Source organism: Lissotriton helveticus, chromosome 3_2 (assembly GCF_964261635.1).
Source record: "Lissotriton helveticus chromosome 3_2, aLisHel1.1, whole genome shotgun sequence".
NCBI classification, from domain to species: Eukaryota; Metazoa; Chordata; class Amphibia; order Caudata; family Salamandridae; genus Lissotriton; species Lissotriton helveticus.
In genome coordinates, this window is record NC_136062.1 from 485,304,227 (window position 1) to 485,331,350 (window position 27,124).

Below are 27,124 nucleotides of genomic sequence, written 5' to 3' on the forward strand. Positions count from 1 at the left end.
AGCCAGCACCATTCTCTTGCAGCGGACCGCGGGGCAGCCACACCGACCCTGACTTGCGACAGAGGAGCACTAGCCACAACGCGAGTATAGCACAGAAATCAGCCTGACCTACATCACAGCTGGCCCAAGGGCTTCACAGACAATGGGCTACCCTGCATCGAGACCAGCAACATCCGTGGGTCATGGAGACCCAGGATATGGCACAATAGGCTGCAGGCAAATGAGCCTCGTGCTCCCTCCACGCACTCTCTGGACCAAATTACAGGAACGCTAGCGGGGGGAGCACAGTAGATGCCCACACATAGGGGCAGACAAAAAATGAGCAAAAGGGAAACAAATAAATGGGGGAAAGAAAGAAAAGGGACAGAAAATGGCCTAGCCCTACACCGGCCTCTGCTGTGGCACTCACCCTCCCTCTACCCACCAGGGAAGGCGGATGCACACTTCTACAACACCGCGAAGGGGAGCCAAAAACAGTGCCCCATCCGCTATCCATACCCCCCATCGCCCCGCCGAGGCGCTGGCCCACAAGTGACCCCGCACGGGGGGCCGACGAGACTGTCATCCACAGCTCCATAATCAGCGCAGACAAGAGCACACTAAACCCACATGCGTTTGCCACTGAGAGGCAGAGTGCTGTAACTGACCTCAGTCAGTTGCACCACGGCCTTCCTGCTTCTCCACCCACTATACAAGTATCCACTTACCTGCCTCCCAGAACACTCAACGTCTGCAGTCCTCCTAGAGAGGACCGCTAGCAAGGTGGGCAATGCCGTGGTCCGGAGTACACCTCAGGTGACTGAGAACTTTACCTACCTCCTCCAGGCCTACCTGATGTTTGCAATCTGGGAACCACAATTATAGCCACTACGCTGCCATACCGCCGGGAGAGGGGCGAGCTAGGATCAGAGGTCCCCTCCGCGTGACCCTTCGGAGTCCTGACACAGCCTTGCTCCTGCCAACTTAGAAGACAGTTTTTACGCAACTATATGGGCCCTCTGTTGTATTGCTGACCGGTAGGGCTGGGGCCAAGTAAGTGGTTGTCATCCGCCTCTTCGCTTTGGCACGGGCTGTTCGGTCCTTCTTTTCTTCTTGGTTTGACTTCTTGCTTCAAGGCTCCCCCCTAAATACTGTATTTAGGGGGCGTTTCGGGGTCTTGAGGTCAGTAGCCAATGGGTACGGACCTTAGTGTGACTACACCCTTGGTGTGCTCACCCCATGTCTGGGAAGGAGCACAATCCCTAATCCTGATTGGGGAGCGTCTGCCATCTGAAGAGTGGGCTTCCCCTCGCCTGCCCCCACCTGAGGGGTGGGGTTGGCAGAGGTGGGCACACCTTCTGGGCTGGCTGTTTTCCCGCCTGTCTTCCCGCCAAAAAGGAGAGGAGACAGGAAGGGGGGCTGCTCTAGATAGCAGGAGAGGCTGGGGGTCGCATTACAAAGGCTACAAGGCCTTTGAAGCTCTCCTGCCCAGAAAAGGCTTGGTTTATGGGCTCAGAGTGAAGGCTCCCACCCCAGGGGTCCAGAAACATGTCTCTTGGCGACAGGCTGGCGTGTACCAGTAAAGGAAACCACCAGAGGCTGGTCGTTTTCAGGGGGCAGCTCTAAGATGCCTTCTGTGTGCATTTTTCATTAAATTCCACACTCGCAGTGTGGGTTTAATGTGCTGAGAAGTTTGAGACCAAACTTCCCAGTTCTCAGAAAAGCCAGTATAGTGTTGTGGAGTTCGTAATGACAAACTCTCAGCACCATATACTCTTAATGGCAACACTGCACTTACAATGTCCAGTGATTGGTCTAGACACTGTAGGGGTACAGGGCTCATGCACCTGTACCCTCACCACTGTTATAATGCACCCAGTCAGAGCGGTGGCTAAATTATGCCAGGGCAGTGGGTTGCAGGCATATCACACAGGGATGTGTGCCTTGTCGACTTCACTTTGTTTGCACCAAAACAAGCAGCCTGCAAAGTAAGTGCGTGCAAAGGTACAGGGTTTCCAAGGGTTGCACAACAGGTGCTGCAACCCTTAGAGGCCTTCCCTGGCCACAGTGCCCTTGGTACCGGTGGCACAAATTTACAGGGGGCTGAGCTGTGGCCAGAGTGCTAATTGGGTTTTGTTTTGAATGCAGTTTTTTTGGTTAAGAACAAAGGTCCTGGGCACCCGTTTGGTTCTGGGTTGTTGGAGCCTCCCAGTCCTGGATGGGCTGGATCTTGGGTTGTACTTAGCCTACATCAACAAGGCGGCCCAAGCACACAACTGTGCCCGGCCGTATCTGGCATTTGGACCCTTTATAGTTAGGCCTGCAATTTGTAGGGCTTGTAAAACCTTCCCAGGGTGGATCAGGTGATCCTGCAAGGTGGAGCTACAGACAGCAATATCATTAAGATATGTTGCACTAAAGACCTCCCATCCAGCAAGGACTTGATTCAACAACCTTTGGAAGGTGACAGGGAGGGGCATTCTTTAAAGCAAAAGGGCATAACAGTCTACTGATAGTGCCCATCAGGGGTGGAGAATGTGTTTTTTTCTTTGGCTCCCGGTGCCATACCAATCTGCCAGTACTCTGCAGTTAAATTAATGATACTATGAAATGTGGCTGAGTCTAGGTTATCAACTCATCAGTTCTTGGTATGGGGGGGGGGGGCATCTGTCTTGGTGACAGTTGAGCCCTCTATAGTTGACAGAAAAACCTCATTGCTCTTTCCACCCTGTGGATGAGATATGGGGGCCAGAACCGCTCGGCTGGCGCAGGGGTTATCAGAGTGTTCATTAACCCCTAACTCCAGCATCTTGCCGACTTAGGCTCTGATGCTCTCCTTAACTTGATCACACGGTCGATAGATTATGTTTTTGACAGATACACTGTTCCCAGTGTCCACATCAGGGGTACACCGGTGTTTCTGACCAGGCGTCCATGAAAAGTGCTAAGCATACTGGCTGTAGGACTTGCTTACAGACAGCCTGCTGTTGGGCAGTTAAGGGTGTCTGAATAGACAACTCCATCCCCTGAGCAATCTTTGGGGCTGCATGGGAGCAGGTCAGGGAGAGGTTCACTCTGCCTCCTGATCCTCATCAGTCATCAGCATGGCGAGCTCAGCCCTGTCATGGATAAGCTTTAGGCGGTACACATGGATCACTCTTTTGGGGTCCTGCTTGCACCCAGGTCCACCAAATAGGTGACCTCTTGTCTTCTCAAAGATGGGGTAAAGGCCACTCCATTTAACCTTGAGGGCCCCTGGTGCCACAGGCTCCAAAACCCACACCTTTTGCCCTGGTTGGAATTCCACCAGTGTGGCTTTTTGGTCATGCCAGTGCTTCTGGAGGTTCTGGGTGGCCTCAAGATTCTTGAAGCTTTTTCCATGTACTCTGACATTCTAGACCTTAAGCCTAGTACATAGTCCACAATATCCAGTTAGGATCCCTCGAAAAGCTTCTCCCAACCCTCTAACAAGAAGGAGTGCTCTCCTAGCAGGATGGTCAAACAGAAGTTCAAAGGGGGAAACCCTACTCCCTGTGAGGCACATCCCTATAGGCAAAAATCAAGCATGACAAGAGGTCATCCCATCTCCTTTTTATTTTTTATGGGAGCCCCATGATCATGCCCTTCAAGGTCTTGTTAGACCCTTCAACACAACCATTGGTTTGAGGGTGATGGGGTGTAGTAAACCTTTACTACACTTCACTCTCATTCCACATGTATTTTAGAGGTTTGCAGACATGAAGTTTGACCCCACCTCCATAGGAAACCCTACCCTGGTGAAGACACCAATGAGGGCCTTGGCTAGTGTAGGCGCTGTAGTAGTCCTAAGGGGAATTGCTTCAAGATACCTGGTGGCGTGATCCACTACCACAAGCATAAATTTGTTTCCGGAGGCTGTGGGTGGTTCATGTGGACCCATTAGGTCCACATCTATCCTTTCAAAGGGAACCCCAACCACTGGTAGTGGAATTAAGGGGACCTTTGGGTGTCCACCTGGTTGGTCACTGGCTTGACAGGCACGGACACACTCCTTTACTTTTGGGACAATTGGGGCCAGTAAAAGTGGCAAACTAGCCTGCTCCAAGTCTTGGTCTGGCCAAGATACCCAGGTAAGGGGATGTCTTAAGCCAAAGTGAGTAGAAACTTTAAATATCTGAGGCACTACCACTCTGCTATGTTAGCTGTGCTTATATAGCGCGTGGCTATCCCAGCAACGGGGCTTACCAGCGCTTGCAGACGGGTGGCCGAGGTCAGTATTACTAGCCAGATGGAGAGACAACCAGGAAACATCTGTTTCTAGAGATTCAGGGGACAAGCGCGCAGCAAGTCCGTGCAACAAGAGGTAGATGGATGAAAACAGCCAGGTTTTGATCTGTTTTCTGAATGCCCAATGATCTTGTACGCTGCGCGCCGTGATTGGAATAGAATTCCAAAGGGCTGGGGCCAGAGATCTAAATGCGCGACCCCCCCCGCTCTGCTCCTGCGCACCCTAGGAATGCAAGCCAGGTGCAGATCTGTGGAGCGCAGTGCGCGCGTTGGGGCATATGAAGTGCAAAGTCCCTGCAGTATCTGAGGGCCCTGGCCGTGTAGGATCTTGTGAGTGGTACAAAGAGTCTTGAACTGAATTCTCTGTTTGATAGGAAGCCAGTGCAGGCGATACAGGAGAGGGGAGGTGTGACAATGCTTAGGGAGGGCGAAAAGAATGAGAGCAGCCGCATTCTGAGCCCTCTGGAGTCTGTGACCGTTTTATTGACGCCCAGTAGCAGTCCGTTACAGTAGTCGAGACGGGAGAGTGCCACCGATTGAATGATCACCTGTCGGGTAGAAGCATCAAAGACCCCCAGGATGGGTTTCAGACTGCATAGGTGGCCAAAGCATGTATCTGCCACTTTTTTGGCATGGAGTTCGAACGAGAGGGAGTTTTCCAACAGGACCCCTAAGTCCTTCACAGCGCTTTTTGGTTGGGGTCGAATACCCAGTGCAGCAGGCAACCACTGGTCGTCCCATTTGTGGGGGTCCCGGCCAGCCAGAAGCACCTCCGTTTTTGTAGAGTTGAGTTGGAGGTAGTTTTCCGCCAAACAATCAGATGGCCAAGATATCTTCAGAAACTTCAGTTGGTCAAGGGCTGGGTTGTTGTGAAAGTGAATAGCAAGTGTGTGTCGTCCGCGTATGAAATCTTCTTGATCTTCCGGGCTTTGGCCAGAAGGGCAAAGGGTGTACGTACATGTGTGTACGCTAGCTAGCGTAACCGCGCGCTTTATAAAACTCCCTTATTATTATTATTATGTTAAACAACGTGGGGCTCAGCGCAGAGCCTTGAGGGACACCGATGCGGAGGGGATAAGAACTGGACATAAAAGGTGGGGCGTAGATCTGAAAGGAGCGATCAGATAGAAAAGACGCAAACCATGCCCAGGCCTTACCACTGACCGTGTCAAGTGGGTGGTTGGACGGCTGTGATGTAGAGGCAGTCCGCTTAGAGTAGAGAGTGTTGTAGAGGCATTCTACTTTCCTGATGCAGTAGTGTGCCAGGGATTCACAGTGCAGGTTGGTGGATAGGATATTGTTCCCTCCCAGGGGTTTTGTCATGTCCTTTATACGAGAGAAGATGGTTTTACAAGGATTAGAGCTCGATGTAATCAGTTTGATGTAGAATGCATCTTTAGACTTTTGCACTAGTTTGTGGTAGACTTTAATAGCCTGCCTATAGATAGTTTTAGCTGTGGGGTCATTGGTACGTCTCCAGGTGTGTTCCAGAGATTGACAGTGTTTTTTTCCGTATCATTAGGGTCTTGTTGTACCAGGCATGCGATTGCGTTCACTTGGCACAGGACAGTTTTTGAGGGATGCAATGGTCGAGTGAGTTGGTGCTCCACCCCCCAGTAGGCTACATCCACTTCCTCCAAGTCGATGGGCCAGATGATTTTAGACTAGACACAAATCTAGGTGTGTCAAGTTTGTGCCAGGGTCGTTTCATAGAAGGCAGACGGGTGGTCTGCTGAGGGCACCCGCTAGACTAAGGCACATGAGGATGAGACCGTGATCGGTCCAAGTTAGGGGAAGGGGGCATGGACTTTGAGAGAACGGATGTTATGTTATGTTACATACATTTGTATTGCGCACAGCTGCCCCAGCTAAGGGGCGTCTTGGCGCATGGCAGGTAATATGCAACACCTACAGGGAACACAACAGATAAAGAGACAAAGGGCTGGATTATTAAAACAGAAAGGTTTTTAAAGCTTTACGAAAAGCTAAAAGATCATCTAGTAACCGCAACTCTACAGGAAGAGAGTTCCAAAGCTCGGCTGCTCTGACCCGGAAGGATCGGCCACCAACCCGACAACCTGTATCGAGGGATCACAGTAAGTGCTTGGCCCAAAGATCTCAAGGACCGGGTAGGCACATACCAGGGCAGAAGGTCCGCCAGAATTTGAGGACCCCCTCCCCTCAAAATCTTGAACGCCAAACACAGCACTTTAAACTGGATTCTTGCCCTGATAGGCAGCCAATGCAGTGATCTCAATGTGCCGGAGACGGAACTAGATCGGGGTAAGCCAACAATGGCTCTCGCCGCGGCGTTCTGAACGCGTTGGAGGCGGGTAACCTCAGCCAGATTGGACCCTACCAGGAGAGAGCTTGCATAGTCCAGGCGAGATAACACAGTAGCCTGGACTATCAGCTGCCTGGTACGATGGTCAAAGAACTTCAGGATGGGACGCAGCGACCGTAAGATGCCAAAGCAACAGGCCGCGGTTTTCTTCGAATGGCCCACAAAACTGAGAGCAGGATCCATCCATATTTCCAAGTTCTTTAATTCAGTGACCGGAAGGGGGGCCGGCCCCAGCTCAGCAGGCCACCACCTGTCCCCCCATAGTTCCGCCCTCCTGCCGACGATCATGATCTCCGTTTTCTTAGTGTTGGAAAATACTGGATCCAATAGGTGAACGGCGAGATGCGACGGGCCCTCTATTAGTGGAATTAGTTGACAAGCAGCCATATCTCCCAGAAAGTTGGTAATCTCCTGGGAGTCAAGGCGTTCCAGGTGTAAATTCAGATTGCCTACAATACTAAAGTTGGCTGTTTCTAGGGCCAGATTGGAGGTGGTAAGAGCTAGGGCTTTGTGAAAAATCCTGGCTGGCCCTGGGGGGCGGTAAATAAGAAGGAATATGCTACTTACCAGTATGCATCTGTTCTTGGCCTGTAGGGCTGCTGATATTTATATCTATGCATAGATCGCCGCCTAGTGTTGGGTCCGGATGATTGCACATTGTTGTCCTGGAAGAGTCTTCGAAGTATCACGAGATAGGTGGCTCCTCCCCTAGACTACAGTGCGCATGGGCATCCCCTCCATGCTCAGATTGTTTTTCGCCATTGTAGCAGAGATGGAGTGTGATATAGTAAGTGATGACCATGCGTTAGAATAAGTGTGAGTGCTTCAGCTGCGACAGGCACCGGGGAGGAGGGCGGGCGATATAAATATCAGCAGCCCTACATGCAAAGAACAGATGCATACTGGTAAGTAGCATATTCCGTTCGAGGCATGTGGGCTGCTGAATTTATATCTATGCATAGAATAAATAGTAGTACCCTCCTTATTGGCGGTTGCCCGTGTCAGCTGCAGCAGTCTGAAAGAGAGTTCCGAGAACAGCCTGACCTACAGCAGCTTGCTGTTTTGAGTGTACATCCACGCAGTAGTGTTTGGTGAATGTGTGTATGGTGGTCCATGTAGCTGCTCTACATATGTCCTCTAGAGGAATGTTACCTAAGAAAGCCATGGATGCCCCTAATTTGCGTGTGGAATGCGCTCTGGGGGGGAACTGTTAACGTGCGTTTAGCTTTTTGATTACAGATCTGGATGCACTTAACAATCCACCTGGCTATACCTGATTTAGAAATCGGGTTGCCTTTGTGCTGTGGATAGAAGGCAACGAACAGTTGTTTAGTTTTCCTGAAGTCTTGAGTTCTGTCTATGTAATACAGGAGAGCCCTTTTAACATCAAGTGTGTGTAGTGCTCTGTCTGCCACTGAATCAGGATTTGGGAAGAATACAGGTAGTTCGATAGTTTGGTTAATGTGGAACTGTGACACTACCTTGGGCATTAACTTGGGGTTGGTGCGTAGCACAACCCTATTAGCTTGAATTTGAATGAAAGGCTCCTGAATAGTGAGGGCTTGCAGCTCGCTAACTCGTCGTAGCGACGTAATTGCGACCAGAAAAGCCACTTTCCATGTGAGAAATTGTATCTCACAAGAGTGAAGAGGTTCAAATGGTGGGCCCATGAGCCTGGTGAGGACTATGTTGAGGTTCCAGACCGGCGAAGGCGGGTGTCTTGGAGGAATGGCCCTTTTCAGTCCCTCCAAAAAAGCTTTAATGGCCGGTACTCCGAAAAGGGATAGGTGCTGTCTATTTTGAAGATAAGCCGCCATTGCAGCTAAATGTATCCTGATGGAACTATACGCTAGATTACACCTGTATAGGTGCAGCAAGTAACTTATGATGTTTTGCGTGGAAGCATCAAGTGGATTTATGTTATTATTGGAGCAATAGATAACAAAACGCTTCCATTTTGCCGCGTAGCAGGCCCTGTTGGTGGGTCGCCTAGCCTCCTTTATGATGTCCATACAGTCAGGAGGCAGGTTCAGGTAGCCTAACTATGACCTCAGGAGCCATATTGCAAGGCTCAACTGCTGCGGATCTGGGTGCTGCATGGCTCTGAGTGAGGAGACTGGGAGTGAGTCTTAGGCGCTGGTGGGGAACCACGGAAAGTTCCAGGAACGTGGTGTACCATGCCTGCCTTGCCCACGTTGGAGCAACCAGGATGAGCGTCATGGAGTGTTGCCTCAGTTTGCGTGCCACCAGCGGTATGAGTGGTGCTGGAGGAAAGGCGTACGCAAATTTGTTCGACCAGTTCATCCATATCGCATTGCCCTGAGACTGCGGGTGTGAGAACCTGGTGGCAAAGGTGCGGCATTTTGCGTTTTCGTGTGTGGCGAAGAGGTCTATCACTGGATGACCCCACTGCTGGAAATATGGTTGGAGCACTGAGGGATGTATCTCCCACTCGTGCATCTGATGGCTGTGCCTGCTGAGCAGGTCCGCCATCTGGTTGTCCTTGCCTGGGAGGTGTTCCGCCATGAGAAACCTGTTCCTTTGAATGGCCCACTTCCACATGCACTGTGCTAGGTGTGACAATTGTGGAGAGTGTGTCCCTCCCTGCTTCCGGATGTAATACATCGCAGTCATGTTGTCCGTCCGGATCAGCACGACTTTGTTGCAGAGATTCAATGCCTTCATCGCCATGAAGATTGCCATCAGTTCCAGTAGGTTGATGTGCATCTTCCGCTGTTGCGGTGTCCATAGTCCCTGCACTGTATAGTGGAGGACATGTGCTCCCCAGCCCTGGAGAGATGCGTCCGTCGTCAGTACTATCTGTGGTACAGGCTCTTGGAACGGTCGTCCCCTGCAAAGGTTTTGTGTGTTCCACCAATGCAGAGAGTTGTATGCACGACCGGTCACCAACACTAGGTCTTTTAGCTGTCCTTGAGCCTGGTTCCACTGGCGTGCCAAGCATTCCTGAAGCGGACGCATGTGTAGCCTCGCGTGAGGGACTATAAAGATACAGGAGGCCATCATGCCTATTAGTTGCATGAACACCTGCGCTGGGAGTGAGTGTTGTGGCCTTAATTTTTGAATCAGCACTCGCATGCTGTTGACTCTCGCGGAGTTTGGGTGTGCTGTGGCAGCGAGCGTGTTTATTTCTGCGCCTAGGTACTGCTGTACATGTGCGGGGTGAAGATGGGACTATTAGTAATTGAGCGAAAATCCCAGACTGTGTAGGAGGTGAATTGTGCGGGACATGTGGCCGGCACACTGCTGGGCTGACTTTGCCTGTACAAGCCAGTCGTCCACATACGGATAGACATGGATGTGTTGCCTCCGAAGATGCGCGGCTACTGTCGCTAAGCACTTCGTAAACACTCTGGGGGCTGTAGTGACCCCGAAAGGCAGTACTATGAACTGGTAATGCTGGTTGTTGATGGTGAACCTGAGATATTTCCTGTGACTGGGGTGAATGGGAATGTGGAAATAGGCATCCTTTAGATCTAATGTTGCTAGGAAATCTCCTTGACTGAGCAACGGCAGAACCTGCTGTAACGTGAGCATGTGAAAGTGTTCGGACAGGATGTATTGGTTTAGAGGTCTGAGGTCTAGAATGGGCCGGAGAGACCTGTCTTTGGGATTAAGAAGTACAGTGAGTACACCCCTGTACCCTGTTGTTCTAAAGGCACGAGTTCTATGGCGCCTTTTTGCAGCATGGATAGGACTTCCTGCTGCAATAAGTGCATGTGCTCGGCGGACATAGGACGGTGCCTTGGGGGTATGTTGGGTGGAGTGGAGGCTAGTTCTAGACAATAACCGTGTTGTATAAGTTGTCTCACCCACCTGTCCATGGTAATGCTTTCCCAGACTGGCAGGAACTGCTGGAGTCTCCCCCCGACAAGTGTTATATGGTCGGGGGGCAGTGCCAAGACGTCACTGCTTGTTAGTGGCGGAGGATCTGGTATTATTTCCACGTCCTCTGCCCTCGCTGCTGTTCCCACGGTATCCACCCCTATTGTTCTTGTTATAGGTGGTTTGTGTGCCCCCCTTGGTGTATTGGGCTTGTTGCGACGCTTGTCCTCTTGAGGCTCCCCTGTTACCGGAGCGACGAAAGGAACCGCCCCTGAACTGCTGAGACTGCAGAGCTCCCATGGATTTCGCAGTTTCAGTGTCCTTCTTAATCTTTTCAAGAGTGGTGTCTACCTCCGGACCAAACAGGAAGTCAGGGTTTACTGGCTGATTGAGCAGGGTAGTTTGGATCTCAGACTTAAATCCAGAGATGCGGAGCCAGGCATGCCTCCTGAGCATAACGCTAGTGTTTATGGCCCTAGCTGCTGTGTCGGCTGCATCCAACACGCACTTAATGGACGCGTTGGAGATTAACTTCCCTTCTTGTATAAGCATTTCTGCTCCCTCCTTATAAGCGTCTGGCAGGTGTTGCAGTAACTGCTCTAACGTGTCATAGTGTGCCCGGTCATATCTTGCTAACAGGGCATGGGTATTGGAGATTCTCCAAATATTAGCAGCTTGAGCTGCCACACGTTTTCAAGAGGCCTCCAAGATCTTGGAATCTTTGTCCGGAGGAGGAGCATCACCTGTTGTCAGAGTTCGCTCTTTTACGAGCATTAGCCACCACTAAGGAGTCCAGTGGGAGTTGGCCCTTGATGTAGGTAGGATCCACGGGCGCAGGCCGGTACTTCCTCTCAATTCTTGGGTTCACCACCAGTGCTTTAGTGGGCTCTTTAAAAATGTCACTTGCATGTTTGAGCACACCTTTGAGCATAGGCAGAGTTTTGATATACCTTTCTGATGTGGAGATTGTATCAAAAAGAAAGTCTTCTTCCACGGGGTCAGCGTGCATATCTACGTCATGGTTATGTGCCGCCCTCTCAATCAGTGCGTTGAACGCAGCAGTATCTTCAGTAGGCGAAGGCTTGATAGCATATGAAAGAGTATCAGGGGTGGTGTGTGGTTCAGCAGGGTCCACAGTGTTGGCCCACGGCTGGGACTCATCTTGATCAGTATCAATGGGATAGTTAAACTGGTCCTCATTGTCCCCTCCCTCCACATCCTCAGTGACAGTTGTGGGAGAGTAGGTATAGTCCTGACCATATGATTGCATGGGCTCAAAAAGAATAGGAGAGGTGGTAGAGTCTCTCTTTTTCTTTAGTGGTATCCTATAATGTTCCATAGGCGTTTCAGGCCTGATTTTACGCTTGTAAACGGTGAGTCGACCTGATTCGGCGTCGATGTAGAGTTTAGACTGGTTGTCGTGGGACGGTGGCTGGAACACAACGTCTTCCGTCCGAGGCTGAGTGGTTGCGGCAACTGACGCGGACTTGGAAGAGTCGGTAGCCTGTGTATGTTGAACAGGTTTAGGCCATGCTGTCGGGGGTAGTCCGAACTTTATCGGCGCCGTAAGCATCGGCGATGGACTGACTTTCTTCGATGGAGGCTTTGTCTTCGATTCGACCGACTTAGACAGTTCAGTGCGTTTGAGGCTGTGCATCGATTGGAGCCGTTGTTGCGCAGCAGGAACGCCCTTGTGCTTCGACGCAGTAGGGTCTTTCGATCAGACTTTCGGCTTCGGGTTTAAGGCCTTGACCAACAGTGGCTTCTTTAACTTCGGATCGATGGTCTTCTGGGCCTCGAGCCCTTCGGAAGAGTCGCCATGTTTGGAGCCGGAAGTCAACGTCGACGGGAGCGTGATGTGTTTTACTGTAGACACAGGCGTAGTCGATCTGATCTTCGGTTCGACGCCCCCTTTCGACCACGAGGGGTCGAGCACACGTTTCGACTTGGAAGGTTCCGAAGTCGTCGAGCCGATGGTTGTTTTAACCAGTGTCGGTTTCGATTTAGTGTCTTTTGGTTTCGGTTTCGTTTTCTCCACTGAGTGTGGCCGATCGACCGATGGCTCTTTGGAAATGTTCTTAGTCGGGCCTTGAAGCGGGACCAGAGAACGGTGTTGAAGATCTTGGCTAAGGCCTTCTGGCGATGCCTCGACCTGAGCCGTGGAAGAGTTTTTATGGGGCCCCGCTACTGCGGTTGGGCCTAGCTCCTCGCTTGAGTCGTCGACGGCTCCGATAGGTTGTACGTCGTCTACCTCGACGATGTCTTCATCATGGACGTAGAGTTCTTCCTCGTCCTAGGTGGAGTCTGGCTCCGACGCGGGATCCGAGTACTCCGGATCATCTTCTTGTACATGTTCTTCGTCGTCACCACCGAAGATGTTTTCCGGGTCTGGTGCCGATTCTCGCGCCGACTGTCGTGCAGCGCGTCGAAGACGGAGAGTTTTCTTCGACCTGAATTTCGAACAGGCCAGGCAGCTGGCCTCGTCGTGGTCCTGTGAGAGACATTTGTTGCACACCGGGTGCACGTCGATGTGGGGATATTTCGAGTTGCAGACGGGGCAGGGCTTGAACGGACTCCGTTCCATCGTCGATCGTCGAGGGGCCTTTGGTGTTGAAAGGCAAAAAGTCTTCCGAAGTCTAGTTCAAAGAACTGGAAAGGTAAAAGGCACCCAACGAAAGACAATACAGACGCCCCTAAGGCCTTTTGGCCTCGAAAAAGAGTAACTAATATATTCCGAACGTGAGTTAAGAAGTACATCCGAACCCAATGGCGGAAAAAAACAAACTGAGCATGGAGGGGATGCCCATGCGCACTGTAGTCCAGGGGAGGAGCCACCTATCTCGTGATACTTCGAAGACTCTTCCAGGACAACAATGTGCAATCATCCGGACCCAACACTAGGCGCCGATCTATGCATAGATATAAATTCAGCAGCCCACATGCCTCGAACGCCCAGAGACAGTGCAGTTATATGAAATAGTAATTTTAAACAGGGCACATTCGCAATCTGGGATGTTGTATGGTGTGAAAGTGCAAGAAAAATCAGATTTAAATATCACTGCTAGACCGCCTCCCCTGCCACAAGCTCTGTTCTGGGCGAGCATTGAGTAACCTACGGGGAGGGCCAAGGAAGGAATTGCCACAGAGTCATTGGTTAACCACATTTCTGTTAAGAAAAGTATGTCCGGTGTGGAGTCCTGAGGAAGATCGAATATTTCTTCTGATGTTATACCAAAGACCAAAAGTTAAGACTTAATATATAATGTTTGTGGGACTGGGAGCCTCAGGAGAGGCCTCAAAGGCCACCTTGGCTCTGAACCTACACAAGTTGCACTGTGTTTGGGGGGGGGGGGGGTGTCGGGGGCCCATTGTGACTGGCACAGGGGAATTTACCTTGCAAGGTAAGCAGGCACTACCTAGAATAAGTGTGTCAGAGTCCAGGACCAGGGGTCCTGGCGCCTGGCGGCGTACAGGTGCAGACGGGCTTGCCGTAGGCGCGACAGCGGCACACCCACTGTGTGCGTCCGTTGTGTGCGTCCGTTGTGTGCATCCGCTGCGTGTGTGAGCCGACATGCTAGTAGGGTTGCGCGGGAGAAGGGCCGCCTCTGCCGTCCCCCTGGAAATACTTCACGCGCAAAGGGACCGGAGGGGGCAATTGGTCAGGAAACTCTCCAAGTAACAAGGTTAGGGTCTCTGGAATCCGTATACAGGAGTCACCTTCCAATAGGCACTGTGGCTACCGACAACAAATACCTTTTCCTGTGTAGCAGCTTGCTGCCTACGGCTTTCAAGAGTTGAACAGGTCTGCTGTCCAAGGCACAGCTGTTGACTAGTGGGTTCTCCTGGTCCATAGAGCGCAACCCGGTAAGGGTCAAGTTTCATGGGCTCAGGTAGAGGTATCTTGAATACTTTACTGTTCAGAAGCTTGTTTCCCAGTCTTATTACCTTCTCTTGGAAGGTTGGGTCATTCGTTCAAGCTCCAACACTTTTTTCACTGTGTTTGCGGTTCTGTGCTCTAGTCTTGACACAATCCCCGGGATGGCCAGCAGTGCTGTATGGGTTTTCAATTCTTACTCAGCCATGCTGAGGTCTCCTGGTTGTTTCCAAGTAGACAGGCAGCTGTAAGTTTGGAGGAACCACTACCTGTAGCACTGGCACATGTGTCCCTCATGGCTTCTATCCCAGTCCCATTAATCCAGGGGTATTGTAAATACTTCTTTAAGTTGGAAGACCACACAGGTAACTAGACAAACTCAACTTCACCCTCAGTGACTAGAACTGCTACAGTGTGAACCCCGATTTGATCAGGGCACAGTGTTGATCCCATCTGGAGACTAACACCAGAAGACGCTGTAGGAGGTCTAGGGGCTTCTTGTTAAGGCAAGTAGCATCTCCAGTTAAGTGTCCAAACTTCTTACAGTTGAGACACCAGGTCTTTGAGGGATTAAAGTTCTTTCCCCTGTACCCATTATTGGATTGGGAAGAGGTTTGGGACTCACCCCCGCGCAGGTTTTTAGGGCCCCTTTTGAAGACTTAAGACTTTTATCTTGGGGATTCTCAACACCTTTCCCCTGGGGAGGTTTTGTAACCCCTTTCTTTTGGTCACCCCAGGGGGCTATTTCTGTCACCCTTGTCTTGACCCAGTAGTCTGCCTACTTTTGTAATTTTTGGGGAGAAATTAGACCTAGATCTACCAAATGCTGATGTAACTTTTCATTAGTGCACTAACTTAAAATATGCGCTTTCATAAACAAATTGTAGAGTCCATTGAAATCATGCACATTCTTTCCAATTAACCAACCATCTATTGTCTTAACTGAGTAATCAACAAAGTCAGTCCAGGATTGGTTTTGGGTTTTGAAGATCCCCTGAATCTATTTCCATATTCCGGAATTGTGAGCCCAAAGCCCTCAATCAGTGCTCTTCATGAGGTCATAGACCCGGCAGCTGCCCCTGTAATGGTCAAGAGTCTGTCCCTGCAGTTATCAGTGAACAGTTCCCAAAGGAGTGCCCCCCAGTGTGACCTTTTCACTTCTCATTTCACTAGCTCTCTCAAAAGCTGTGAAACATTTGGTGATGTCATCACCTTCCTCAAATTTGGGGACAACCCCCTTGGGGATTTTGGCATCATAAGATTGTCTCGGTCTCTATTGAGTTGCTGCCACCATTGTGGAGTCCAAGGCCAATCTCTGCTTTCTTTTTCCAGAGCCTGGAGTCTGATCTCGAAGACTTCTCTTGGTCAACCTCACTAAGAGGCTGGTCTCCTCGTTGAGGTTGTCCTCATTGGGCTCAGAATGACATGCCCCACCTGTGTGGGATCTAGGTGCTATGAGTTGTATTCTTGGTGTCATGGGCACAGGTACCCTAGGAAGTAAGGGGGGTTGGAAGATCTGATGCCCTCCACCCTCTTTCTCATCTGAGCGGTCCTCACCTTGCTCAGAGGGGCGGTCCTTAGCATACCCTGCCAACAGCTCCAGGAGCTTTTGTTTGGAGGGATGGGACTCCATGGTAATTTTTTAAAGTTTACATAGAGACCTTTACTCCCTAAATTCTAAGTTGAGAAAAGGGACGAGGTCGAGCTCCTCAACCATGTTCTCTACGTCATTGGTTACATTTTCACTAACAGCTGAGTTCTTGTTAAGAGACATTCTACAAAAAAGTCCAATCCCTCTTAAACCTAACTAGTGATTTTTTTTTAACTTTTATTTTGTATTCTAAAGGTAATTAACCAAAGCCCTAACAGGACTTTTTAATAATTTGGAAAAATGTGTCAATTCAAGAAAATCAGAGTTCTGTTATCAGGTATTGACCAAGTAAGTCCAACAAATGTGAAGTTGCAGACCCGTACCGCTGATCCACCAATGTGGGAAGTAAGTGTAGGAAGCTGGCTTTGTATATACTGTACCAAAGTGAGGTATAGTGTGCACAGAGTCCAGTGGAACCCAAAGGTAGGCAGAGGTAAAGTTAGATAGCACCTCACTATTTGTGGTAGTGTGGTCGATCAGTAAGTCAGTATCAGGGGACAGTGTTAAGCATTTGTTGTAAACACTCAGTCAGTAAATACATTTACACACTCAAAGGCTGAACTTCAGACCAAGTGGTTTTGTATAAAAATATTCTTTGTTATTTTATTTTCCTAGAACCAAGCAAGCCTGGCACAGGTAAGTTGATAAATACTTTGCAGTAAATATACAGTTTGAAATGCAATTGTAAATGTACTTTGAAGTGGTTACAGTTTGAATTACTCGCACTGCAATACTGTGGAATGCTGTACATATACTTTGTATCAATTTTGCAATAGGAATTACAGGCAAGTTACTTTTACGTTACTTTTGAAATTACTCTTTAGACTACTTATTCTACTCAGTGTGATACTAGATAGCACACTGGGACATTTCCTAAAGAATTGGGTTTTTTTCAGTTTTCCATACAAAATCAACCCCACACTTGGACTTGGTCTCCCGTGAACACCGGATTTCTTCATCTGCAACCTCTGGCTCAGTCTGGACATCACGGATACGCCCCACCCTGCACGTGCCGTTTACAACCCGAGTTCGAGTGGGCAAACACAACTAGGTTCCCCCAGTGACCCCGACCCGCCTCAAACCTCCAGCTGCAGCCTGCCGCCCAAATCCAGAAGGTGCCCCCAATCGCGACCAGGAGCTGGTAAGAAAATCAGACTCCAAAAGGCACCCCTGCACCAGATGCCCCATGGCCTTGTATGCCCAAACCAACGTTGCATAACCAATCCCTAATTTCCCAACTTACCTCTCGAAGTGGTGGTCACACCCAGGAGACCTTCGTCCCCGAGCCTGCATTGCCTTTGCAAACTGGAGGTTCGCCATTGAAAACAGGGCGCCCGACGTCGAAACAGCACCCTTCACCCGGCCGCCCTAGTGCCGCTGAGGGTGGATCTTTGGTGCTACTTTGTTCCCCCATCTGCCCTGAGCTAAGGTCCAGGAGCGTAGCTCCAACAACCAAGTGGCCTGTTTGCCAGCAGCCACCAACCGCAGGCCCCCTATCCACCATTGGATAATATTGGGCTTCAGCACTCTGCACCCGGCCGCCCTAGTGCCGCTGAGGGTGTAAAGAGAGTGCATCCTTGACCCTGGGGAACCCTGGTTCTAACCCTAGAAGCTCAACTCCAAAGACCGATTACTTACCTGGTATCCGTTAACTTCATTTCTCTATAGAAACCTATTGACTTTGTTGCTGAATAATGTTTTAAGTGTGGAGTTGAATTGTGTGGGAACCTGAATAATAATTGTGCAAAACTGACTTTACTTACTTTTCCTCTAGCAAGTATCCCAGTGTGATATCTAGGCATATCACACGGAGTAGAAAAAGTAATCTAAAAAGTAATGTAAAAGTAACTTACCTGTAATTATTATTGCAAAATCGAAACAAAGTATATGTACAGCATTCCACAGTATTGAAATTCAAACTGTAACCACTTCAAGGTATATTTACAATTGCATTTCAAACTCCATATTTACTGCAAAGTATTTATCAACTTACCTAAGCCAGGCTTGCTTGGTTCTAGAAAATAAAATAAAGAATATTTTTATACAAATCCAACTGGTCTGAATTCAGTCCGAGTGTGTGAATTCATTTGCTGATTGAGTGGGTACAACAAATGCTTAACACTGTACTCTGATGAAGACTTACTGCTCGCCCACACTGCCACAAATGGAGAGCATGGGGCTATCTACTTTTACCTCTGCCTACCTTTGAGGTTCCACTGGACTCTGCACACTATATCTCACTTTGGTATAGTATATACAGAGCCAGCTTCCTACAGTGAGGCATCATAAACGGTTCAGCCTGAATGCAGAAGATTATTTGTTAACTTGTTGCATGTGTGGTTTTGAATTGTTTGAAATACTCTTCATATTGAACTAAGAGGAGCTGGTAAACAAGTCTGCCCCAGAAGGACAATGGACAAAGTCTGAGCCTGTATGAGACATGCAAGGCACTTACCAAAATCTTATTGGAGTCATTGAGACGGCCCTTCAAAGCACCGAGCAGCTCTCCAATGTTTGGCTGTATAAATTTGGCTTCATTGAGGAGTGTTACCACTTCATCCAGACCCTCCTTCCTAATCTTCCAGTTCTTATCTCCAATCTTGGACACCATCTCCGAAGTAATCTTCTCACTAAAAGAAATGTATGAAGTCAACAATCACAAGAGGTTTTGACACTGTACCTTTGCCAACAAGCACCGCTATCTGCCTACCCCCACTCCACAGCCACCCAAAGGTCCGACACATCTGGAACTTCATCAACAAGTGGCCTTACTTTTTCTTTCAGAAACTCACAGCAACACAGTATCACCCACACTCCATAATATGAACACAATCAACCTCGGGCAGCGCTAATTATCAAAAGGAAGGAATTATGTCCTGTAATGTCAGTGCCCTGAATTGGCATCTTTCATACATTCATAATCTTGACCCATTCTCACTTAGGCTGTGAATCGGAGAGTACCAATACACTACAATGTAGGAAGCTGGCTATTTACGGAGTGCACCACGATTAGGTACACTATGTGGAAAGTTCATATAGCCATTATTGGCTTACAAGTCTTAAACTAATTCCAAATGTTCTCTGTAGTGGTAGCGTGGGGGAGCAGTTTCGCTTATCAGAGGAAATTGGAAGAAAGTGCCATTTTTGACATGGTCACCCACACTTTTTGCCTGCTATTGGATTCAATTTTGACTGAGGTGCACTGGGTCCCTGCTAACCAGATCCACAGTGCCCTTGCTCTTTCCCAAATACAAGGTAATGGGCAATTGTTCCCCAATTGGCAAACTCTTTAGCACCACTGTAAATCCCTAGTAAATAGCACCCCTGGGACCAAGGGCATGGGTACTAAAGAGGGTCCCTAAGGGCTGCAGCATGTCTTGTGTCACCCTAAGGGACCCACCCCCAACTCATGGAGGTCACTGAAGGCTGCGTGAAATGGAGGAGACAAAAGTTTAAACACAACTTGGTGCACAGACCTGACTCAAAGTGGCAGATCTGACCCTATGGATCAAAATGACCTTATGGGTGGCTGCTGTGTCGGTGGATGCTGTGTCGGTGGATGCGGTGGTGGCCAGAACGGTGAACCAGAAAGTGCGCTCGGTCCCCGCAGGTTGTAGTAAGTGGCTCCTCCACTTCAAGGGAAATGTTGGCTGGTTGACAAAGTGCTGGCAGCCCTCCAAGGCTTTGGGAGGATGCACAGCGGCAGGATGAGTAAGGTTCCCAGGAGATTGTCGGGACAGATGCAGGCAGGGTTTGGCGCCTAAGTCCACAGGTAGTCCACAGTTCTTGATTCTTTTGCTCAATCATTTTTCTTTAGTCAGGCGAATCCAAGGTTCCTGGAGTCAGGGCGCCACCTAAATACTCAATTTAGCGGCATTAAGAGAAGTGAAGAGTAGTAGCCAATGGGCTACTTAATCTTGGGGTCACAACACCCCCTATATGACCACTCTCTGCGGGAGTGGGCATAACCCTCAACTGTGCCCTCCTACCCCCCATACCCATCCAGTCTCATGGACCCAGGGCACAGTGAGAATTTTGAACTTGTGATTGAGGGAATTTAGAGGACTGAAGTGCAATTGCGGGCGAATCCGTTGTCAGATTTGACCCGAATGAACACAATGACCTGGGTGGCTGCTGCATCAGTGAACCCTGTGGTCAGAAGAACAGTAAACGTAATGTTGCGTCGGTGCCTGCAGGGAAGTGGCACCTCCACTTCAAGGGAGAAGCTGACTGTTAAAGTGCTGGAAGTGGGGGAGGAGCCAAGATGGCGACCGGAGCGGACGTGTAGTCGCCCGGCTCCGCCGGCCCTTGAATTCCGCACCGAAATCCTGATATCCTTCCTGGTTGAATCCGGCGGCGGAATGCGAATGAGGATGTGCTGAGTGCACCGATCCCATTTTTGACCTTCTAGCGCGCTCGGGTGCTGGGGAAACTTGAGGTGCAGCTCCCGCCCCGGACCCTCGCTTACATGGCCGCTCGTCGTCGGCTCCTGGAGGCTCGGAGATGGTCCGCTCAGCTGTATAGCGCAGATGACTCAGTGGCGGCGCCTTTCCATCTACAGCAATCACCACCGCACTGACGCTGACGTCCATTGCAGACTCCGCTTGTACTGAGACGGCCGAGTTGAGCAGCCCGTGGACGGTGTTTTTGCTCCGAGGGGAAGATGAGCGACATATGGTGCCGGGCGACCTAGCTCAGCGCAAACTATTGACTTTTTCTCCGTTGCCCGGCCCGGTCCGAGACAGCTTGTGGGAGGTGTGCTTGATTTGCTTTCGGCGCTAGTGGTCTCGAGGTCTCTAGGAGATGCTCGCCTATGCTGCGCCCTCCCCAGATTCACTATCGTGTGCCGGCGCCATGGCTCCCTTTGTTCTGCCGCGGCTGGGGAGGACTCCCTCATTCCTGTCCGTGGACAGCCGTGCCTTGCCAGTGCGGTACACCGACTTGCGAGCACCGGCGCTGGTGCCTGCCTCGAGGGAACTGCTACCTGCACTGTCCCATGGGTCTATCCTGGCCGCCCTCCGTGATCTCCGTTCAGAGATGTTTGATGGCTTCCAAGCGCTGTGTGCTCACCTGGATGCCATGAGGTTTACCGGGACTCGCGAACGCAGCGCCTGCCCTCAGCTAAGTGTGTGTCTACCTTTGCCAATCCACGGTGCTACACTGTTTTCCTTTGCCTGTGCTGATACTGAACATGCGGATTCCTCACCCGGGGCCGACGACTGGCGGCCCTCTGATCCTGAGACTGTTACATTGTTTCCCCCTTCCTCCGGACTTGACTTCTTGAAGCCTGCACCGCCGAGTTTACTTGGGGACTCAACTGAGCGACTTTTACCCTACGTGTCGACTTTTATCTGGTGGCCTTCATCCCTCTCCCCGTGGAATTTCTGCCCTTCGGATGCCATTACGGAACTGAGTATGGCGGACAAAGGACCTTATGCGGGTGGCCGGTGGCCATTTTGTGATCCTGTTTCGTCTTCTTCTTTTAGGCAGCCATGTTATCCTGATGTGCGCGGGGGGAGGGGCTCTCCTGTGGTAATCTGCGTTAGGCTGCATCCACGATCGGGTCAGGGTTAAGCTACTCTCTCGCTGCTGACTGTTTTTGCTAGCTAAAGGGGATGGGGTTAGACCTGGCTAACGTGTTCACTGGGCACCTATTGCACGATGTTTCTATACTACTGCATTGTATGATCACTTGATTCTGTATTGATGCTTGCCTTCTTTCTTTGTTTTATCTGGGGCGGTGTCTTATCCGGGTTTGTGTTTGGGTATGCGCTTGAGGTCAGGCCGGGGGTTGGAGTGATCTTCTTTGTATTAATTGTGCTGAGAGATGGGTGGGGGCCCGGGAGGGATCGCTTTCACGACGCGTGCTGATACGATTTTTGTGTCTCTCCCTACCTTTTTATGCCTTTTTCTCTTTTGATGCTCTGATTTTGTTGTCGTGGGTAGTGAGGAGTTTTAATGGCCGGGGAGTTCGGGTGATTTAGGATTTAGACTGTGGCCCTCCTCCAATATTAGGGGATTCTTTTTCCATCTCTTTCTTTCTTCTCTATATTTCGGGTTCATTGGGCGACAGACACGCTGGCGGGGGGGGTAGGCCGTGGCCTCCGCATTGTTGTAGGGTGGGGGGAGGGGGTTTTCATTTCATACCTTCTTTCTATGGCCTTCTATTTTCTGCGCTTTTCTTTCCCTTTTTCTGTCCTGGGTCCGGTGCGCCGGTTAGTGGGAGTGGGTGGCACTGTGCATGGCGTGTACTTCTCAGTTTACTCTCCTATTGTTTTGTCTTGATCCGCCATGAGGTTTTTAGATGCTGGCTTCTACGGTTAATATCATACTATGCTGTTTACCTGCTCCTGATATGAAGTGATGATACGGACTCAGTGCTCCTTGATCTCTATTCTTCACTGTTTATGTTTACATTATAAACATTTAAAATTAACCTTCACTGCTCCGGTTTCCCGAGTGGCACATATCGTTTTTGGAGTTCCTCCTTGATTGTTTCTATTTATTCTGGTGCCGCTGGGACTTTGTATTGTTCGCTATGGTGCTGAAAGTATTGTGGCCGGCCTGATGGTTGTGGGCCCGTATTTGTTGTTGTTTTGCACAATAAAGGTTTTAAAAAAAAAAAAAAAAAGTGCTGGAAGTGAAGAATATAAGTCAATGGGCTGCTTGGCCTTGGGGCCACAACACCTCCTATATGACCACTTCCTGAGGGGAGTGTGCATAATCCAAATCCCCCTCCCATCCAGTCTTCTGGATCCTAGTGAGCATTTTGAGCATGCGATTCTTGAGGGAGTTGTAGGAAAGTGGGATTCTATTGCAGTACCCCGCTACACATTTGGGTTGGCTTGTGAGCCGCTGACACCTGCATTTTTCACCGGCAACAGGCATCGTGAGGAGGAGTGGGCATAGGGGACTGCAAGCCCCAGCAGCCTCGAGGCCGTCGCCACCTTCTAGCGCCCGGAGGCGCTTAAATTCATCTCATGTCGAAAAAAGATTGCCAACCTCACATTTCTTTTATCCTCACAATTGAGGAAAACAAACCGCAATTACTCTGTGATCTGTTTGGTATATCTACTTGATACCTTTTTACTTTTTATTTCAATATTTGTTGTTTGAAAAGAACACAGACACATTTAACACTTTAAACATTACGGACAATTGGATTCCACATTACATATATATATACATTGGGTATTTCGTATCAAATTTTATCAACGGTACATTCGTATTTACACAATGGTCTCTAATTTTAATTAAAACCAAAGGACAAAGTAGACATTTAGGTATCAAGTAGATATACCAAACAGATCACAGAGTAATTGCGGTTTGTTTTCCTCAATTGTGAGGATAAAAGAAATGTGAGGTTGACAATCTCTTTTTTCGACAAGTATTGATGGTCCAGCCAACTTCACGCCCCAGGACCTAACTCCTTTTTGTAAGTAAATGCATCTCATGGCACACAGTCAGCGCCAGTCCGCGGCTGGCTGTGGCTGGACTGGGCCCCATTCCCTTGGCTTTGCCCCATTTTACCCGGCATTATGAGTGGATGCTTCGTCGTGGCCGCTTGTGATGTAATTGACTATAGAGTACTGGGTCCAGTCTAACCAGTTTCCCAGCACCAGTGTTCCTTCCAAAACCAGCACTTTTTTCCACAATTGGCACACCTCTGGCTCACATATAAGTCCCTTGTTGTAGGAAAGTGCCTCTTTTAGCATGGCTGCCTCCACTTTTTGCCTGATGGTGATGCTCTTTTGACTAAGTGTGCCCTGGGTTCCTGCCAACCAGGTACCCAGGGCCAATGTGCTTTCCCTAAAAGTGTACTGTTGCACACCCAATTGGAAACTCTGGCCACATGCAAGTCACTTGTAAAAGGTACAATGGGGACAAAGAGCACTGTGACCAGGGAAGGCCTCCGACGGCTGCAGCACATATTGAGTCACCCTTAGAGGATACACACATACACGGGGACACCGCAGGCTGGGCTGCGTGTTTTAGTGCAGAGCAAAGTGAAGAGTAGACCTGGCACATATCCCTGTGAGCCATGCCTACAGCCCACTGCCCTACCGTAGGTAAGCCACCCCTCTAGCTGGGTGCACTATACCCGTGATGGTACAGGTGCATGAGCCCTCTAACCCCCCCAGTGACTAAGTCCATTCTTAGACATTGTAAGTGCAGTAAAGAAAGAGTATGGTATGGGAGTTTGTGATTACAAACTCCACAGCACCATAATGGCTTTACTGAAAATTGTGAAGTTTGACATCAAACTTCTCGGCATATTAAACCCTCACTGATGAGATTTAATGCAAAATGCACTCGGAGGTCATCTTAGAGATGCCCCCTGAAAAACTACCTATCTCTGGTGTCGTGAGTGGCTGCTGGCCAGCTGCCACCCCAGATATGTTTCTAGACTCCTGAGTCGTAAGCCTCCCGCTCTCAGGGTTCCTGAAGCAAAGCACATCATGGGCAGAGGAGCTAAGCCTCCTCCCCCAGGATGGGCAGAGACAACGAAGGGGAAGCTTCAAAGGCCTGCCGACTGTTAGCTCACCCCGCATTTTGCTGCTTCCAGCAACTAGCCCCCACCAGTTACACCCCCACACTTTGGGAGGGAGAATTAGCGGGAAAACCAAGATACAAGAGGTGTGCCCACCTTTGCCAACTCCCCCACCCCTCCCTCAGGCAAAGTAGGCGAGGCACAACTGTGTCCCCATCTTGAAGATGGGGAAACCCTGCCAACCAGAGAGGCTCATTACCCCCTCCCACTAGAGGGTGGCATAATAGGGGATGTACCCACCCCAGGGAAGGCACCTATTGGTCCTTACCTGTACATAACGGAAAGACCCCTAAATGATGTAATTAGGGGCACCCCGAACCGGTCCTTCTTGCTGGTCTGAGGAGGCAAGAACAGCTGTGCTGAAGGAAGGAGGACACCAACTGACTTGGCCCCAGCCCTACCAGCGTGTCCGACCTAGATCTGTTCCAGCGGAATCCCAGCATGTCCCGTGAGCACTGGACTTGCTCAAGAACCAGACTATGGCTAAAGCCAATTTCGCAATCCTGCACCACACGTTTATGGCCCGCGAGAGTGGCCCAACACCACGAGGTTCCCCCAGCGAATCTGACCCAGGATCTGATGATCCCTGACCTGCCTCAAAGCTCACAACACCACCAGCAGCCTCTATCTGTAGTCGCCTGACCGCAACTAGAGCTGGTAAGGAATCGAGACGCCTAAGGAAACCCCTACACAAGACACCCCACAGCCTTGGGCGGCCCAACCGACTGTCCAGGCATCCTCCTGCGCCCCAACTTGCCTCTCCAACTGGTGGTCGCCTCCAGGAAGCCTCCTTGCCAGAGGCTACAGTCTTTGTTCCGACCGGAGATCTCCCTTTGAAAACAGGGCACCCTGCGCCAATCCAGCACCCGGCCGCCGCTGTGGGTGCACCATGTGTGTTAATTCAGCACCCCCCCACCCGCTCTGAGCCTAACCCTAGGACCTTTGCTCCCTCAACCCCGTGGCTTGCCTGAGAGCAGCCCCCAAAGACAGGCCCCTAGCCTCCTAGGGGAACATAGGGCCTCATCACTCTGTACCCATCTGCCCTAGTACAGCTGAGAGTACTCGTTGAGCATCCTTGACCCTAAGGGGGGGTGGGGGGGGCGGACGCTTATTCTAACCCCAGAAACTCAACCCGCAAGTCCGATTTCTTACCTACAAAACGATAACCACAGCATTGAGTTTGTATGGAAACCAAAGAAAGTGTTTTAATGTAAAAGTGTTTGACTTACCATTGACTAGGAAATGTCAGAGGGTGATAGCTAGGCACATTACACTGAGTAGAAAAAGTAATTAAAAAAGTAATCTAAAAGTAATCACTAAGTAATTAAAATGTTTTATCAACTTGTAACATATCCTTATCAACCTGTCTGTGAAAGTACAACTTTACTTCCCTGAACCAAGTCCTGCTTAGGGCTAAAAATAAAATACAAAAGAAATATTTTTATACAAACAATTGGCATGAGCTCAGTCTGTGTGTGACATTTCTTGCCTGATTGTGTACAATAAATGCTCAACACTACCCTCTGATAAAGCCTTACTGTTCGCCCACACTACCACAAATAGAGTGTAAGGTGTTATCTACTTCACCTCTGTAAGACTTTGGAGATCCACTGGACTGTGCACACTATACCTTACTTTGGTATAGTATATACAGAGCCAGCTTCCGACACATGCATGAGCAGATATGTCTCCGTGCTGGTCAGTTCCATTACTACCAGTAAAAGGGACTCGGGAAGAAATCTTAAAAACAGGTACTGGACATTGGTGAAAACAAGTTCCCCACCTATATGATGGTTTCACTGAAGACAGGGATGTTTGGTATCAAACATCTCATTAAAAAACTCCCACCCATTCCACTGTTCAATTTATTAATATATTTTCCCAGAGGGCGCCTTAGAGGTGCCCCATGAAAACCTGAAGTGTTGGCTGACTGGCGTCTGCCAGTCTGCCACCAGTGACAAGTCTGACCCTTCAGAAGGTCAGAAACTAAGTGAGAGTGGGAAAGGGTATTTATACCCCTTCCCACATTATGACCTGCTGATTAGCAGGGGAGCTTCAAAGAAGCTATCGCCTTTCAAATTTGAGTCTGTATCCCCTCAGAGGAGAAGCCAAACCCCTTTGGCATCTAAACAGGTGGGGAAATTAGCTTGTCAGACATGCAGGTCATTCACAGGCTAGTACCACCTTAAAGGTGGCCTAATCTGAAGTGGACACAACTTTTCAGAAGTGACCATCTTTGTGAAGGCAACCTTAGGAACTCTGGGACAGGAAGTGGGCATACAGGGGGCGTAATGACCCCTGTTCCCTTTAAGATGCATGCATCCCTATGTCACCCCACGTGCGCACTTTCGTGTGTGAAGCACACATACTCAGCACCTTTGTGAGGACCGTTCGCGCCACCACGTGAGCGACAAGAAAAATAGTAATTACTTTCTGCAGTAGGCGGAGGTGGAGACCACTGCGGAAGAGAACACGAGCAGCAAGTAAGTTCAGCAGCACGTGGCTCCTACACGTGCTGCAAATCTTTTGTTAAAAGGGCGTGGCTGCAGGGCAGATTGTGAACCTTTGGGAAAGTATTCAGGTTAATCGCAGCGCCCATCATTTGCTGGAATTAAC

General features: G+C 49.7%; 1 protein-coding gene across 6 annotated transcripts in view; it reads right to left on the bottom strand.

Annotated features, from left to right (window-relative positions):
• CKAP5 (cytoskeleton associated protein 5) overlaps positions 1–27,124 on the bottom strand; it is a 722,261-nt gene that overhangs the window by 375,338 nt on the left and 319,799 nt on the right. For all 6 annotated transcript variants that reach the window (XM_078684427.1, XM_078684424.1, XM_078684429.1 and 3 more), the window contains exon 22: positions 18,413–18,587. In XM_078684427.1, the coding sequence (XP_078540553.1) occupies positions 18,413–18,587 (175 nt within the window). The remainder of the gene's footprint in view (positions 1–18,412; positions 18,588–27,124) is intronic.